Raw genomic sequence first — 16268 nt, 5'->3', positions numbered from 1 at the left:
CCGCCTCCTCCAGGAAGCCTTCCCTGTCCACCATCCCAACACACTCGAAGACTGACCCAGGGGCGACTCAGTGCCCGCAGCCCCCGAGGGTCCCTCTACAGCGGAGCGCACAGGAGGAAGCAGACGACGAGAGGCGGGTCCCGAGGCCCACCGGTCCAGGTGCAGACCGCACGCCGCTCCTCGGCGGCCTGTCACTTCCCCGCCTCGCTTCCTCATCTGAGAAGTAATAGTAACGTTTCTCCAGACTGAGCTCTGAGAACTAGATGAAGTCGCACGAGTCCAGCGTCAGCGCCCGGGGTCGCCGCCGCGGTGACAGCGGCGTCACCTAGCCCTCCGGCTCCCCCGCCTACAGCACTCCCGCACCTCTCCCTAAGCCACGCCCCGGACGTCCCGCCTCCAGCACTCGGAGGTCCTCGGGTATTGGTCTTTCTGAACCAACATGGCGGCGCCCTTCCCAACTTCACACGCCTGCTTTTGCGCAGCCAATCAGAGGAAAGATGCTTCTAGATCCCGCCTCCTCCGGCAGAACCACTGGCCAATAAGGGCACAGCACGGAGGTCACCGCGGAAAAGGCAAAACCAGCCGACCCAATGGCTATGTCCCAGGGATAGGCTCCGCCTCTCGCTGACCAGCCTGCTCGGCTACGGAAGGAGAGGCAGCGCTTCGAGGTGGGTGCCCGGGGCTCGGCCGTGAAGGCCTGGCTGGGCAGCGCAGCGTCGGGGGCGAGTGTGGTGTCTCCGTCAGTCCCGCAAACTCTGTGCCCACGCTTCATCTAGGCCCTTTAGGACCCGTGGCCTCTGCGCCCTTCACGTGTCGCGGGCCGACCGGGAAGCTGGCATTCTCGCGGCGCATGCGCTGCCTGCCCGCGTCTTCCTGCGTGCGTCCTTGGGGTCAGAGGTCATGGGGAAGGTCGGAGAAGGTGGTGGGTTGGGTGCCTGGGACTGTAGCCATTGGTCAAAAGAGTGGGCCCGCTAGAGGTCATAGGCCTGGAGGGTCCCTTTTGGGCTCTGGCGAAGTGCCAGGCTCTGGACTCACCCTTTGGGGTGTATGAGTCCCAATATATAAATCTCATGACCCCCTAATTTGCAGGTCAGAAGTCAGAGACCAGGTGGCATCACCTACCTTAGGTCACTCAGTATGCTGGGGGACAGCTCTAGAAGGGCCTGGGAGCGGGGAGCTGGGAGAGGGTTTCCAGCGGGAGGTGGCTTCCAGCCCTGAAGCTCCCCTGTTGTGGGACTGGGGGAGTCACTTCACAAGGACAACTGACAGTTCCTGAGTGTCCTCACGTAGAACCTGGGGCAGAGTTAACTTGCAGTGCAGGCTGGTGGTGGTTGGCCTTGTTATTTTGTGAGGACAAATCAGGGCCGGGAGAGATGTAGAAGGAACTTAGGGCCCATAGAATTCCCAGAGCTTTAGCGCAGCGGAGCTGCATCAGGTTGGAGGGCTGGAAGACATGTGCCTGGGAACAAGATGGCCATCGTGGGAATGGAGTGTGAGGGCATAGGATGGCACCACTGGCCCTGGGGCAAGTGCCAGGGGTCCTGGAAGGTCAGTTTTCAATCTTGCACTTTCCTTCCTTTTTACGCCCTCAGATGCGCTGCCTGACCATGCCTACGCTGCTGCGGGCCCTGGCCCAGTTTGCGCGCACAGGTGGGACCAAGGGAGCCTTCCCTGGGGGTGGGAAAGCCCCTTCTGTCCTAAGATCACAGCACATCATCACCCCTTCCTTGTAGGACATCCCAGTGGCCGGAGCCTTCACAGCAGCACAGTGGCAGCAACCTACAGTGAGTAGTGGGGCGGCCTCCAGCCTAGGTTTCCTGATGGAGACCCTGCCAGAGGCCAGGGAGGACACCATTGTGGTCCTGGCTGTGCCTGGGCCCTTCCTGAGCTTCAGTTTCCCCTCAAAAACCGAGGATGACGCTGGGCGTGGTAGTGCACACCTGTCATCCCAGCAATCCTAGGAGGCTGAGGCAGGAGGATCACAAGTTCGAAGCCAGCCTGTGCAACTTAGTGAGACCCTGTCTCAAAATAAAAATAAAAATGGTTGGGGTGTAACTCAGTGGTAAAGTGCTCCTAGGTTCAATCCGCAGTACCGAAAAAAACAAACGATGATGATAGAGATGGGCTGAGATTCTTGGGAGCAGTCCTGCCGGGTCAGGGTGGGGGAGAGTGGTGGCAGTGCTCTTCTGAGTGGGGCCTGTGGTGTGAGTCATGGGTGCCTGTTCCTCTGCATTGGGATTGCTCATGAAGGTGGGGGCCAAGCCTCTCACCCACTCGTGCTCCTCTTTAAAGCCTTGCTTGAGGGTTCTTGTGGGCTCAAGGGTCACCTAGGCACAGGGAGGAGTGAGTAAGGCCTGCCTAGGTCCAGGCTGACGTCCCAGGTCCTTGCGGAAGCTAGGGAAAGGGTGGGGAATGACCAGGCCCTGGGAGCCTAATGGTACGCCTAGGAGTGAGGCCAGGCCTCACCTCCCTGAGCTGGACTCCCGAACCTCCTGTCATGGCCCGTGCCTGCCACCCCGCAGAGTATGTGAACCTGCAGGAGCCCGAGATGGACATGAAGTCAATAACCGACCGGGCAGCGAGGACCCTGATGTGGACTGAGCTCTTCCGAGGTGGGTCCTGGTGGGGTGAGGACAGAACGGGCAAGGCTGTGCTGGGGAGGAAGACGGCCCACACACATGCCTGTACTGCCCACAGGCCTGGGCATGACCCTGAGCTACATGTTCCGGGAGCCAGCCACCATCAACTACCCATTTGAGAAGGGCCCGCTGAGCCCGCGCTTCCGTGGGGAGCACGCGCTGCGCCGCTACCCATCTGGGGAGGAGCGCTGCATCGCCTGCAAGCTCTGTGAGGCCGTCTGCCCTGCCCAGGTGAGCCCAGCCCCTGCCCCTGGAGCGAGGACAGGCAACCTGATGGACAGTCCCTTTCCTGCCTGACCCTGCACCCCCTCCCCAGGAGTGGGTCTGATGGCCTTGTTGCCTGAGTGTCGTGGGCAGCAGCGTGGCAGCAGAGGCCAGCCTTCAGCCTGTGTGGCTGGGTGGCATGTGTGGTGCTTGACTCGGTCGGTCAGCAGTGTGAGGTTTGGGCCTAGGATCGTTGGGGTGGCGCCTGAGGTGTCCACTTTTCCCCAGATGTAGCATCAGCTCCAGGAGCTCTGTGTGTGTGCCTACCCTGGGCTGGACCCACAGACAGAGGCCCCATCCCTGGCGGCCGGCCCTGGCAGCTCTGGCTTTGGGTGGTGGAGGATTCCCTAGAGGAGGGGCTCTTGGGATGGAAACAGAGATGCAGATGCTTCAGACCCTGGTGTGCCCAGCAGGAGCCCAGCAGACTGTCCTCACTTGGTCCACACAGCGGTCACCTTCCAATATCTGTGGCTCAGGGTGGCTCCTGGCCACATCCTAGCTAGTCTCTCCTAGACCACTCCCAGGACCTCCAGGCTGAGAGCTGTGGCTTTGATGCTTCTCCTCCACCCACTGCCTGGGAGCGCACAGGAGTGTCCTCATGCAACAAGCGTGGCTACAGCCCACGCCTGTCATCCAGAGACTTGGGAAGCTGAGGCAGGAGGACAGCAAGTTCAAGACCAACCTCAGCAGTTTAGAGAGAGACTGTCTCAAAAAGCAAAAAAAGGGCTTGGGATGTGTCTCGGTGACAAGTGCCCCTTGGTTCAGTCCCCAGTGCAGTCATGGCTTCTGGGTAGTGAGTGCTGGTCACAGACAAGCATGCACTGAGCTCACGCCTTCCATCATCTCATTTAATCGTTAATAATGCAAGCAGATAGAGGTTATGTGTCCATTTTTACAGGCATAGAAAGATGAGGCTACAGCTAAAGGTCCCGCTGTGAGTAGTGAGTGCGGCTCTCCTGGAGGTCTGCAGGAGGGTCTGAGCATCCTTGAGGGTCCTCCTGCTCGGGAGGCCCTAGGCCGCCTTTCTTTCTCCCAGCTGGCACACACGTGGTGCACAGAAACCCCTCAGCCTCAGCTTTATCATCCATCAGCTGAGGATTAGTAGACCTAAGGCAGAGAGCTGCCACACAGCAGGTAGTCACTGGGCACTCTCTACAGGGCCAGGCCCTAGGGCTAATCTGCAGTGAAGGGGGCCTCCAGCCTGGCCCTGGGGGGCCATTCTGAGGCAGGAGATAAGGCAGTTAATTAACAAAGAGCAAGATGTTTCTGAGGCAGGAGCTGAGAGAAACAGAAGCTGGTGTGGCAGGTGTGAGGGCTGCCCCTTAGGAGGGGTGGTAAGGGGCAGAGGCATCTGCGTAGACACCAAGGATAGGAACCAGCCCCACATGGGTTGGACCTGGGGCCAGGACATGGCTGGCAGTGTGACGGTGACCAGTGGCCACTCCCCCCAGGCCATCACCATCGAGGCTGAGCCCAGGGCTGATGGCAGCCGCCGGACCACCCGCTACGACATCGACATGACCAAGTGCATCTACTGCGGCTTCTGCCAGGAGGCCTGCCCTGTGGACGCCATTGTTGAGGTAAGTGGGCCCCAGGTGGGGGAGCTGGGCAGAGGTCCTGGGAGGGGTCTGACCTGGCTGGACCTCTGCCCCACCACAGGGTCCAAACTTCGAGTTCTCCACGGAGACCCACGAGGAGCTACTGTACAACAAGGAGAAGCTGCTCAACAATGGGGACAAGTGGGAGGCTGAGATCGCCGCCAACATCCAGGCCGACTACCTCTACCGGTGACGTGCCCGCCCGCCCAGCTCAGCCCCCCAGCTCAGCCCCAGGCCCTGCTGCCCAATAAAAGAGCCTGCTCTCCCTAGCTGCCTCCTGTCATGCATCCAGTGTCCAGGGTGGAACTGTCCCCTGCCAGCCCAAGGTCTCTGGATTCCTCCAGCCAGATGAGGGCCTGGTCCACCAGCTTCATTCTTCCTGTGGGTTCCATCAGCCCAGCAGGGTTGGCCCAGCCTTCCTGTATGGTTCCATGGGCCCATCAGAGCCTCTTCCTGGTCACCAGAGGCCACAACCTCCCTGATACCTACATACCTTCCCCAAGGTGAGCAATGCCAAAGGTCACCTTGGCCCTGCTACCCCCACAATTGGTGTTCTTGGGAATAGGGGAAGCCTGCTCTGAGGTGATAGTCACGAGCAGATGACAAGGCCCTGCTGCCTCTGAGCTGGCCCTTCCTCCAAACACATCCCCTTTTCTCCCCAAGTTCCCCAAACAGACTGCTGGCTCACAACTTCCCGGTTTGCAGTCCCACTAAGGCAGGTAGCTCCCTGAGCTATACACAGGCCCAGAGCCAATGTACCAGCCAAAGCAGCCCCTGAACTTGGTGCTAAGCATTGTAGGGAGGCGCTTACAAGGTGAAGTGACTATTCAGGTCACTGAGCACATATCCAGTGACTTACTCGGGTCTGAGAGGCCTTGAGTCCCCTCCCCCATCAATTGCAAAAATGTTTTTTGCAAAATGCTGATCTCCAAAGATGTATCTCGGAAAGCAAGGAGGTGTTTTATGGACAATGGTGTGGGAAATGCCCGAGTGCGCCGTCTCCTCGCTGGACTTGGAGGCGTTGAGAAGACCAGCTGCCGGTTTCTGTTCTCGGGCTCAGGGGTCACTCCAGTTGAACTGGGCTGACGGGGCTGCGCAAAATAACCACACAAGAGACCAAAGAACCTTTTTCTTTGGGGTCGCTGTGACCGCTCCTCTGACCTTAAGGGTCCACAGGAAGAGAGAGAGTGAGAAGCTATTCAAATGAGGCAAGGGGTCAGGTTTCAGGGGGCCTGTCTACTGTTAACAGGTTGACTGACACCTGGGTAGGCCACACCCAAGCACACAGTAAGAGAAGGGGACACACACAAGGCACTTCCAGGGATGATTCTACCCTAAACAGGGCAAGGGTTATATCACAAAGGGACAGGTGAGCATAGCTTCACCCAAGGGGCTGTAGCAAGACACTGACCCTCAAACCCAAGAAGGGTGGGGAAAGCTCTGCCACATTTCTGTGACTGAGCGCCTCAGCACCCAGCCGGGGAGTGTGACTCAGTCACATGTAAGGTTGGTCTCCCACAACCTATAGCACTGAAGCCCAGCCCCCAGTCCATTCCCAGGAGTCCTTTTGCTCAGATCCCCTACTAACACCTGGCCTAGTTCCCAGGCTGGCTTTTGTCATCTCCTGATACAAAAGTGACTCAGGCTCTGCTTGGGCCCCACCAACAGCCAAGAATTTGGGGCAGGCCACTTCTATTTAGTTTCCCAGCCACCATTAGCACCTTGAATTAGACCTGGGGCAGCTGCATCAGCAGGTAACCAGGTTCTCACTGATCTGAGGTATGTGGTGGCCTCAGGAGTGTATCCATAACATGGTTTTGTGACCATGGTAGAGTTCTGGTTTCCTCTGCACTCCCAAGGATTGACCTGGGCCCTTGGCACTCTGGTTGGTTGTAGTGAAGGCCCTTCTTATCCCACTGATGAGTCGAAGCACATGTCTCAATTTCCTGAGGATGCTGACCGCGCTGGTGACTGTTTCCAGGTGTAGTTCTGGGCTTCTCCCCCACACTCCTACCCTCTAGGCCCTCGCTCACTGAGTGTGATTCAAGGATCACCAGGGCTAAGGGTCCGTCCTCCCTCTGGTCCCCAGTGGGTACAGTCCAGCCCTGGTGGTGAGTCCCAACTAAGTTTCCAAGCACTGGAACTGACAGTTCTCATGCAGATGATTTGAAGCAAGATCACAGGACACCCCTGTACAGTATGTGTCCAGCCACAAATGAATCTGCTGTGCTCTGGGCAGCCACCCCATCCCCGCAAGGGCACAGCCCTCCTGGCTCAGCCTCCTATCCTGGGGGGTCAGAAGCAGAAAGGGTGAATGAGTCGTTGCGTGCTGGGGAGGGCCAGGGTCTGGACCCTAGGGCCTTAGGTCCAACGAGCCCTTCAGGTGGGAGGGGCGTGGGAATCCCATTCCCTAGGCTGGCGCCTCCCGGGCCTCCCGGCGCCGCTGGTCAGTTATCTCCACTCTCCGCCGTGATTAAGCGGCCCACGCGCCTGAACAGTCCCCGAACCTCCCGCGCCGGACTCGGAAGGGCGTGGGCGGGGCGTGGGCGGGGCGTCCCGGGCCCCGCCCCTGGGCCCTCGCGAGCCGCAAGCGCACCGCGGCAGGGTGCATAGCCCCTGCAGAGAGCGAAGCGGCGCGGCGCGCAGGGTGAGTGCCCGCCCCGGAGGGGTGTGTGGGGCGCGGCTCCGCCTGCCACCCGCGCCCCTGCCCCGGAAAGGTGTCCCGGCGCCCCACCTAGCTGGGTCGAGGAGGCTGTGCTGGCGGCCGCCGGCGGCGTCAGGCGGAGCAGAAGAGACGATCAGGAGGGGCAGGAAGATGGGTGTGGGTCCCCAGCAACTTTCAAGGCGCCCCTGCCGGCCTGCGCTCAGAGTTTTCCCGCTGCGCCTTGCTCAGAGGGCGGGATGCATTCTACAGATGAGGGAAGCAAAGCTCCCCCAACTAGGAAGTGGCAGAGCCCAAGCCCGCCAGTGGAGGGAGGGTTGGCAGTCCGGGGCCAGAGGCTGGGAGAGGAGTCGCTGCTTCTGAACTCTGCAGACCACGCGGTGGCTGGAGGCGCTCTGTGGTCTGGCAGGGTCTCCCCTGGCTAGGGCAGGGGCCAGGGGGAACAGGGACGGGGCTAGCCAGCGGAGGCCAGGTCTGCAGCCCCGCTCTGAGCTGGGACTGCCAAGCCTGCAGCCCTGGTGGTCCTGGCTCCTCCCTGGCTTGGCCACCAGCTGGTCATGTTATGTTGGGCCTTGCTTCTCCCGGCTTCAGTTGACCCCCCTTTAAGACAGGGCTCCATCGCCCCTCCCCCAGCATCACCATCAGGGATTAGTGTGAGTTGGTGTGGGTGAAGGGGACAGATGGGGGTCTCTGGTTATTTTTGTCATCTCATATCTGTGGGGGTGGCCAAGTCCCAAAGAGGAAGTAGAGGTCCAGAGAGGGCAAGTGACTTGCTTAATGTCACACAGTGTGACACAGTGTCACAACCTGGGTAAGGCCCCCAGTCCTGGTTCCTGGCCCTCTGCCCATGGCCGGAGTCATGTCCTTGGATGATGAAAGCCAGGCCCTCCTGCCCATCCTTTGCAGTTCAGGAACCTGCCCTTCTGCAGCCCCTGATGCCTGCCCTCAGAGTTCCCTCCTTTCCCAGGCTGTGAACGGGCCTGTGGTTTCCTATTCAGAATTACGGAAACCAGGCCCAGGGACATGTAGGTCATGTCCACACAGCAGGCAGAGCACACTAGTCTCCCCAGGGGGTGAAGGGTGGTCCTCAACCATGTCTGTCTCCCTGCTACCTAGAGAGCTCAGGAAACTGAGGGACCCTGGGACCGGAGAGTAGTGGGCGCAGCAGGCAGAGGGGTCCTGACTCCAGCAGGTTATCTGCAGGGCCAACTGGAGGCCACCCTGCCCCTCTCCCTGCCCGTGTTTGAGCAAGGCGCTGCCAGGCCCTTCCTGCCATTTCAGTTTCGTTTTTGTTGGTTTCAACACCTGGAAGCCTGTCCCGAGTCCCCAGGAGTCCCCAGGGGCGATGGGTACAGCCAGGCAGCCTGGGGCTTCGGGACGGCTCCACCCCTGAAGACACCCTTCCCAGCCAGTCTCTGTTGCCCTGCTGAGTCCCCGCAGAACAAGTCGAGCCGCCCACCCGACGGGCTCAGACTACAGGAAGGTGGGAGGGCGCTAGCTATCCTGAGGACAAGTCCCTCCAGGCCTGGTGTGTCACTTGTCACAGTTGATGTTTGGATAAATAAAGGCAAGCCTGGGGGCAGCCCTTTGCCTGGGGTGCTAGCGATAGGCAGGACTCAGGTGAGGGCAGACAGAGCATGAACAGAGGGGTGAGCAGAGCCAGTGTCACCCCAGTGCTGGGGTGGGTACAAGGGACAGGGTGGAGGCAGGTGGGCTTGCTGAGAGAGCTTGAGGCTGGGCTGGCCTCATGCCCAGTTGTGGCGCTTACTTCCTGTGTGATCTCAGCACCTAACTGCCCCTTCCTGGGCTTCAGTTTTCCCCTTCGGTCACATGGGGACAGTAGTCACAACTCTGAAGTACATGGACAGAGCTTTAGGAGGTGCCAGCTGGGTTGGGAGCCTTCGTGGCTTGCCCTGACCTCACCCCCCCACAGCACCATGGGCTCCATGTTCCGGAGTGAGGAGGTGGTCCTGGTCCAGCTCTTCCTGCCCACGGCTGCTGCCTACGCCTGTGTGAGCCAGCTGGGCGAGCTGGGGCTCGTGGAGTTCAGAGACGTGAGTGGGGCCAGGGCCGGGGGAAGGCCTTCATCCTGGGGCCTTGCTGCTGGGGTGGGCTGGGATCTAGGCCTAGATGGGGACCCACCTGTCCCAGAATCGCCCCTGGTCCCACATGCATCCCAGAAGCCCTGGCCATAGGTCCTTTGTCCTCAGGAAGCCCACACCTGAGGCCCCCAGGCACATGGGGATCTGGAGGCTCATGGGCTACTCAGCCCCTTTCTGAAGAAGGTGGCTAAGGCCTGAGGAGAGAGAGGCCTTGGCCCAGGGGGGAACTCCCTGGGCCTCTCTCTGAACACACTGACCCTTCCATGTGGCAACCGCAGCTCAATGAGTCGGTGAGCGCCTTCCAGAGGCGCTTCACAGTGGACATTCGGCGCTGTGAGGAGCTGGAGAAGACCTTCAGTGAGTTGGCCCGGGCCCATCCCAGGCTGGCTTTATGGACGTGGCCCTGGGCGGGCAGGTAGAGACAGGAAGGAGGTGCAGGCAGGCCCCCATCTGTGGGTGCTCCTGGGACTGGACCTGGGTGGGCTGTGCAGAGGGCCCAGGCGAGGGCTGGTTTGGGGGAGCGTGGGAATTTTGTCCTGTGGACTTTGGGAGCCATGAGGGTTCTCAGCAGGTGAAGGGCATGGACAGAGCTTACTCCTAAGTGATGGACCGGGTGGACGGAGGCCAGGGTGTAGGGCTGGACTCCTCAAAGCAGAGCGGCTTCCTGGACCCACCATGGCAATCTCCAGGAGGTGCCTGTGGCCAACGTCCAGCCCCTGCCTCCTGACTGGGAGGATGGAATAGGTTTTATTTTATGGCCTGTTAGTCTGACCAACAGCTTTAGAGTGATCAGGCCTGCAGGCTGACCTCAGTGAGGCTCTGTCCCTGGGCTGGGCAGTGGCCAAGAGATAGGAACACAGAGTCACCCAGGGAGGGAGCAGAACTTTGGGGACAGGGGTTTGGGCTGTTTTGTTTCTGGGGCTCACAGGCTTGGTGAATTAGTTAGCAGGTGGCAGTAGAGTTTGGGGTGCACTTGGAATCCTCCAGATGTGGCCAGTCCTTAGCTAGTAGTGGATATTAGCGGGTGTGGCCTCTGCTAAACCTGCCCTCTGTGCTCAGCCTTCCTAGAGGAGCAGGTGCGGCGGGCTGGCCTGGCACTGCCCCCTCCCGAAGGGAGGCTGCCAGCACCCCCGCCACGTGACCTACTGCGCATCCAGGAAGAGACAGAGCGCCTGGCCCAGGAGCTGCGGGATGTACAGGGCAACCACCAGGCCCTGCGGACCCAGCTGCACCAGCTGCAGCTCCACTCGGCCGTGCTGCAGCAGAACCACGGCCCTCCGGTCAGCTGCGGCCTGGGGGGGTTGGCGGGGAAGGTGTGCAGACCCCACATGCGCCCAGGTTCACGGTGTCTCCCACTCCTAGCCGGCCGCTGCCCACACCGATGGGCCCTCTTCAGAGAGAACTCCCCTGCTCCCGCCTCGCCAGGGACCGCACCAGGACCTGAGGGTCAAGTGAGTGAGGGAGGACCTCTTGTCCTTTCCCAGCAGCCCCAGCTCTGACCCCAGGTGGAGGCAGGTCAGGCCCTCTGCGGGCCTGGCCCTGTGCTCCCTGGGGCTCAGCTCGCCCTCTGCCTCCTCCCAGGCCCTGCCCTGGGAGGTTTCTACCCTTCTGGCCCTGCACTGGGGTCTCCTGCCTTTTCGGGCCAGGGTGGTGGGAGGTTGGAAGCGCCTCCATTCCTGGCTGGCAGCTTTGTGGCAGGTGCCGTGGAGCCCCGCAAGGCTGCGGCCCTGGAGCGCCTGCTGTGGAGAGCCTGCCGCGGCTTCCTCATCGCCAGCTTCCGAGAGGCCGACAGGCAGCTGGAGGACCCGCTGACGGTGAGCTGGAGGGGCCTGCCGGGCTATCCTGGGCGGAACCAGAAGTCCAGGGTGACCTGAGCCCTCCCTCAGGGTGAGCCTGTGACCTGGATGACCTTCCTCATCTCCTACTGGGGTGAGCAGATTGGACAGAAGATCCGCAAGATTACGGACTGGTGAGCCACCCGCTCACACCGGCTGCCCCCACCCTGGATCAGCAAGCCTCTGCCTGCTCAGAGCCCTCCCTGCTTGGGTTGGGCATTTGCCCGCCCTGTGTGCCCAGGACCCTCCATGTCACCTTCACCCTCCTGGCAAGCTCCCTTCTGACTGTCCCCCGTCCCAATCAGCTTCCACTGCTACATCTTCCCATTCCTGGAGGAAGAGGCGGCCCGGCATGGGACCCTGCAGCAGCTGCAGCAGCAGAGCCAGGAGCTGCAGGAGGTGGGTGCCCACCCAACCGGCCCCTGCCCGCCTCCTGCCCAGCCCCTGCTGACCACTCGCTCTGGCCCCAGGTCCTCCGGGAGACAGAAGGGTTCCTGAGCCAGGTGCTGGGCCAGGTGCAGCAGCTGCTGCCACGGGGGCTGGTGCAGGTCCACAAGATGAAGGCAGTGTACCTGGCCCTCAACCAGTGCAGCGTGAGCAGCACGCACAAGTGCCTCGTCGCGGAGGCCTGGTGTGCCACGCAAGACCTGCCCGCCCTGCAGCAGGCGCTGCGGGAGAGCTCGGTGAGCAGCGGGCTCTGGGCTTGCCCACTCCACCGCTGCCGCAGACCCCTCCTCTGTCTCATCGCCCTCCTTTCTCAGCACCTTTGCCCCGGGGGAGGGGGTTCCCTCTCCTCCCAGCCACCTCCTCCAAGGGGTCAGCCCAGGGTCCCCGAGGCTCCGCATCCCTCTCATCCATCTCTCTTTCCTGGGAATTCCAGAGCGAGGCGGGGGTGAGTGCCGTGGCTCACCGCATCTCCAGCAGGGACATGCCCCCGACCCTCATCCGCACCAACCGCTTCACGGCCAGCTTCCAGAGCATCGTGGATGCCTACGGCGTGGGCTGCTACCAGGAGGTCAACCCTGGTGAGAGCCACGGGGCCCTCGCCCTGGACAGCCCTTGGACCCTCTGCCTGGGCCTTGGGGAGGCCCAGCTGCCCCATGGAGTGCAGGCCTGGGTGGGGTGGGGGGCTCCCTCCTCCTCACGTCTGTGGGGCTGTTGGTGGTGCAGCTAGTCCCAGTGGGGGGGCTGCAGCCTTGTGGTCCAGCAGGCTGGAGGTCCAAGTTCAAGGGTCGGTAGGCAGGTTCCTTCTGAGACCGTGAAGGGGAACCTTGTGGGCCTCGTCCTGGGCCTGTAGGTGGCCATCTTCACAACCACATGGGATCCACCCTTTGTGTCCGCCTCTGTCCAAATTTCCCTACTCATAAGGTCACTGGCCCTGTTAGATTAGAGCCCACCCTGATGGCCTCATCTTTTCTGACCACCTCTGTAAAACCCTTCTCCCGGTGAGGTCCTGGGAGTTAGCATGCAGGAAATCTTGGGGGGGTCACTGTTCAGCCCATGTAGGTTGTATTAGAATTGGCACCCAAATGAGAACTTACCCCATTTTACTGAAGGGAAATGGACTTGGGAGATTCACTGACTGGTTTGGCCTTCTGGAACTCTGTGTGGCCTCCAGGATTGCTTCTGGACTCTCTGTCCTTTCTGTGGTTCTGCTTAACACTCTTTAAAAATAACAGCAGCAGCCAGGCGTGGGGGCTCGCACCTGTAGTCCCCGCTACTCGAGGAGAGAGTATCATCTCTAGGAGATCCACATCAACCTGGGCAACAGGAGGCCCTGTCTCAAAAATAAATAATTGATTTTTCGTCGGGAACCTGTGGCCTGCCAGGTCCTGCCCGGGGACACTCATTTATAATACCTTGTGAAGTGGTCCTGCCTTTCTCCCTGTTTTACAGATGGGGAAACAGGCTCAGAGAGGTTAAACAGCAAGCCCAAGGTCACAGAGATGACCAGTGGCAAATGCTGAAATCCCAAGTGGTGTCCCTGCCTCACAAATGCTCCTAAGCTTGGGGTGGGGTGGGGCCTCTGTCATCTGTGGTCCTCAAGGGAACAGATGCCAGCTCCTGTGTAGTCCTGGCTGACCCGCACCCCCTGCCTGCAGCTCCTTACACCATCATCACCTTCCCCTTCCTCTTCGCCGTCATGTTTGGCGACGTGGGCCACGGGCTGCTCATGTTCCTCTTTGCCCTGGCCATGGTGCTGGCGGAGAACCGGCCAGCCGTGAGGACTGCGCAGAATGAGGTGCGGGCCGGGGGCGCCTGGTGGACGGACGGGGTGGGGGGGCTGGGCATCCCCTGACCACGTCACCCCCAGATCTGGCAGACCTTCTTTGGGGGCCGCTACCTGCTCCTACTCATGGGCTTGTTCTCCATCTACACCGGCTTCATCTACAACGAGTGCTTCAGCCGCGCCACTACCATCTTCCCCTCGGGCTGGAGCGTGGCCGCCATGGCCAACCAGTCAGGCTGGAGGTGAGGCCAAGGCCCCAGCCCACCCTCGGTCCCAGCCTGTCCTGTGGCCCCCCAGGCCCCGTGCAGCCCTGACCACTTGCCCACCATTGCCCCAGTGACGCGTTCCTGTCCCACCACCCACTGCTCACCCTGGACCCCAATGTCACTGGTGTCTTCCTGGGACCCTACCCCTTTGGCATCGACCCGGTGAGTCCTGCAGCTGCAGCACCATGTGGGTGGTGGCCAGAGGGAGACTGGGCAGGGACTTCAGCTCATTCACTCCTAACGGTGGCAGCTGGTGCCAAGCCTCTTCTGTGTGCCAGGCACGGGGGACAGCCAGCACTTGCCTGGCTGGGCCTGTCACCATCACCAGGTAAGCAAAAGCCTGTAGGAGCAGCTGCCTAGAACTGCTGAGCCCTTAGTGATTTCTTGTGTGGTCTGTGTGACAACCTGGGTGCCCATTAGCATGATCCCGGGTACAGACTAGGAAACTGAGGCCCCTGCTGCAGGCCCGAGGCCACCCAGCTGGGAAGAGCTGGGGCTTGAGCTCTGGTTGCCAACCACCCCCTCTTCGGCCCCCGTGGCCGTGGCAGAGTCCTGAGGGGGCCAACGGGGCAACAGGAGGCAGGGGCTCCCTGAGTGTGGCCCGCCCCTCCCTCCCTCCACCCAGGTCTGGAGCCTGGCCACCAACCACCTGAGCTTCCTCAACTCCTTCAAGATGAAGATGTCTGTCATCCTGGGGGTGACCCACATGGCCTTCGGGGTGCTCCTCGGAGTCTTCAACCACGTGTGAGGGCGGAGTTGCCAGGGGGTGTGTGCAGCTGGGCGGGGCCGGGGTGGTCCCAGTGACCCTGCCTGCTCCCCCCAGGCACTTCCGCCAAGGGCACCGGCTGCTGCTGGAGACCATGCCTGAGCTCATCTTCCTGCTGGGCCTCTTTGGCTACCTTGTCTTCCTGGTCATCTACAAGTGGCTGTGTGTGACCGTCACGCATGCTGCCTCTGCCCCCAGCATCCTCATCCACTTTATCAACATGTTCCTCTTCTCCAGCAGCCCCACCAACCAGCCGCTCTACTCTGGGCAGGTGGGCTGGCCAGGCAGTGGCTCACACCCCTCATGGAGACCCTGCAGACTCTGGGCCACCCAGAGTCAGAGGGTCCTCGTCTGAGAAACATGGTGTGGGCCTGAGGCCCCACAGAGGGACAGTCTCTGTTAGTGACTGATGGGCAGGAGAGCCCCTGGGTGCCTGGGAGAGGGGAGGTGGTCCAAACTTCTGAGTGACTCACCTCTGCTGCAGGAAGTGGTGCAGCACGCATTGGTGGTCCTGGCCTTGGCCATGGTGCCTGTCCTGCTGCTGGGCACACCCTTGTACCTGCTGCACCGGTGGCAGCGAAGCCGCCACTCACCGAGGCCAGCTGTGGGCCAACAGGTAGCTGCTTGGGAGCACGTGGTAGGGGAGTTTGGTAGACGAGGCCACTGTCTTCCCCACGGGTTCCAGCGTGGCAGGTAACAGGCCCTCAGGATGGGCCTCTCCTGGTGCTGGGGCTGCTGACACCGCCTGCTCCTCACCCTCTATCTCCAGGACAACAATGAGGACAAGGCCAGGTGCGTGGACTCCTCCGATGCTTACGAGAAGGGCTGGAGCTCTGACGAGGAGAAGGCGAGGTGCCCAGGGGGTGAAGAGGAGGCCGAGGTGGGTGCAGTGCCACCTTGAGGGGGCAGCTGGCTGCCGGCCCCTGCCAGCCCTCTCACTGCCACCCTTCCCCAGTTTGTGGCCTCCGAGGTCCTGATGCACCAGGCCATCCACACCATCGAGTTCTGTCTGGGCTGCATCTCCAACACGGCCTCCTACCTCCGCCTCTGGGCCCTGAGCCTGGCCCACGCCCGTAAGTGGTCTGCCGCAGCAGAGTGGGCAGCCAGGGTGTCCCACATCCTGCTCCAGCTCACACACAGCAGCTGTCTCGGTGACCTGGGCAGGGCCCTTCCCTCTGGGCCTCAGCATTCCTCCCGGGCCCCTTGAGCAGGGAGGCCTCCAGGGGCTGGGGGTGCCCGCTTGCCTGACCCCACGGCCCTCTCCCTCCGCAGAGCTGTCCGAGGTGCTGTGGGCCATGGTGATGCGCGTGGGCCTGCGCATGTGCGGGGAGGTGGGCGTGGTGTCTGTGGTGCTGGTCCTGGTCTTTGCCGCCTTCGCAGTGATGACCGTAGCCATCCTGCTGGTAATGGAAGGGCTGTCTGCCTTCCTGCACGCCCTGCGGCTGCACTGGTGAGTACCCGGGGTGGCTGGGTGGCAGGATGGGTGGGGGCTCCCCTGACCAGCCTGCCCCTTGGTCCCCAGGGTGGAGTTCCAGAACAAGTTCTACGCAGGCACGGGCTACAAGCTGAGCCCCTTCACCTTCGCCATCCAGGACGAATAGCGCCCCCTGCGGGCCATGCCCTCCTCCTTACCTTCCTAAGGCAGAAAAGGAATAAAGAGCCCCAGGCCCAGGAACCGCACCCAGGCCTCTTCCTCCCCCAGGGGCTGGACTGAGACCAGGAGGGCAGGGCCCTGGGTACCAGGCTCTGCCAGCCGGCCTCCACCAGTCCCTATACCTGTCTCCCTTACTCCCTCTGTGGGGGGCAAGGATCCCCACAAACACACCTGCAAAGAACCAGACTGCGGGGGAGGGGGAGGGAGGGACATTTCCAACACATTCTAGCTTGGACTGTCTTTCCAGCCAGG

General features: G+C 61.4%; 2 protein-coding genes across 10 annotated transcripts; both read left to right on the top strand.

Moving 5' to 3' along the window:
* The first annotated feature begins 524 nt into the window (after positions 1–524).
* On the top strand, positions 525–4770 carry Ndufs8 (NADH:ubiquinone oxidoreductase core subunit S8). 8 transcript variants are annotated; one of them, XM_005333327.5, is made up of 7 exons: positions 525–668; positions 1593–1650; positions 1734–1784; positions 2523–2612; positions 2698–2870; positions 4355–4483; positions 4563–4770. In XM_005333327.5, exons 2-7 carry the CDS (start codon positions 1593–1595, stop codon positions 4692–4694), a joined length of 633 nt encoding a protein of 210 aa, XP_005333384.1. In that variant the 5' UTR covers positions 525–668; the 3' UTR covers positions 4695–4770. The 8 variants fall into 8 exon arrangements, with proteins under 8 accessions (XP_005333384.1, XP_040139955.2, XP_013217521.1 ...); XM_040284021.2 differs by lacking the exon at positions 525–668 and adding an exon at positions 684–877; XM_013362067.4 differs by lacking the exon at positions 525–668 and adding an exon at positions 684–890.
* Positions 4771–7063: 2293 nt separating this feature from the next.
* On the top strand, positions 7064–16042 carry Tcirg1 (T cell immune regulator 1, ATPase H+ transporting V0 subunit a3). Of its 2 annotated transcripts, XM_040284008.2 has the most exons (21): positions 7064–7148; positions 9097–9217; positions 9544–9622; positions 10325–10545; positions 10628–10716; positions 10953–11079; positions 11152–11234; positions 11406–11499; positions 11571–11783; positions 11981–12125; positions 13203–13342; positions 13415–13572; positions 13668–13758; positions 13847–13924; positions 14222–14340; positions 14420–14633; positions 14847–14978; positions 15132–15242; positions 15318–15435; positions 15635–15812; positions 15885–16042. In XM_040284008.2, the coding sequence occupies exons 2-21, from the start codon at positions 9101–9103 to the stop codon at positions 15961–15963; spliced, it is 2586 nt and encodes an 861-aa protein (XP_040139942.2). In that variant the 5' UTR covers positions 7064–7148; positions 9097–9100; the 3' UTR covers positions 15964–16042. The 2 variants fall into 2 exon arrangements, with proteins under 2 accessions (XP_040139942.2, XP_013217408.2); XM_013361954.4 differs by lacking the exon at positions 13847–13924.
* The last annotated feature ends 226 nt before the right edge of the window (positions 16043–16268 follow it).

Source organism: Ictidomys tridecemlineatus, chromosome 4 (assembly GCF_052094955.1).
Source record: "Ictidomys tridecemlineatus isolate mIctTri1 chromosome 4, mIctTri1.hap1, whole genome shotgun sequence".
Classification (NCBI taxonomy): domain Eukaryota; kingdom Metazoa; phylum Chordata; class Mammalia; order Rodentia; family Sciuridae; genus Ictidomys; species Ictidomys tridecemlineatus.
Note: the sequence above shows the minus strand (reverse complement) of the source record. Positions and strands in the feature narration are given on the sequence as shown.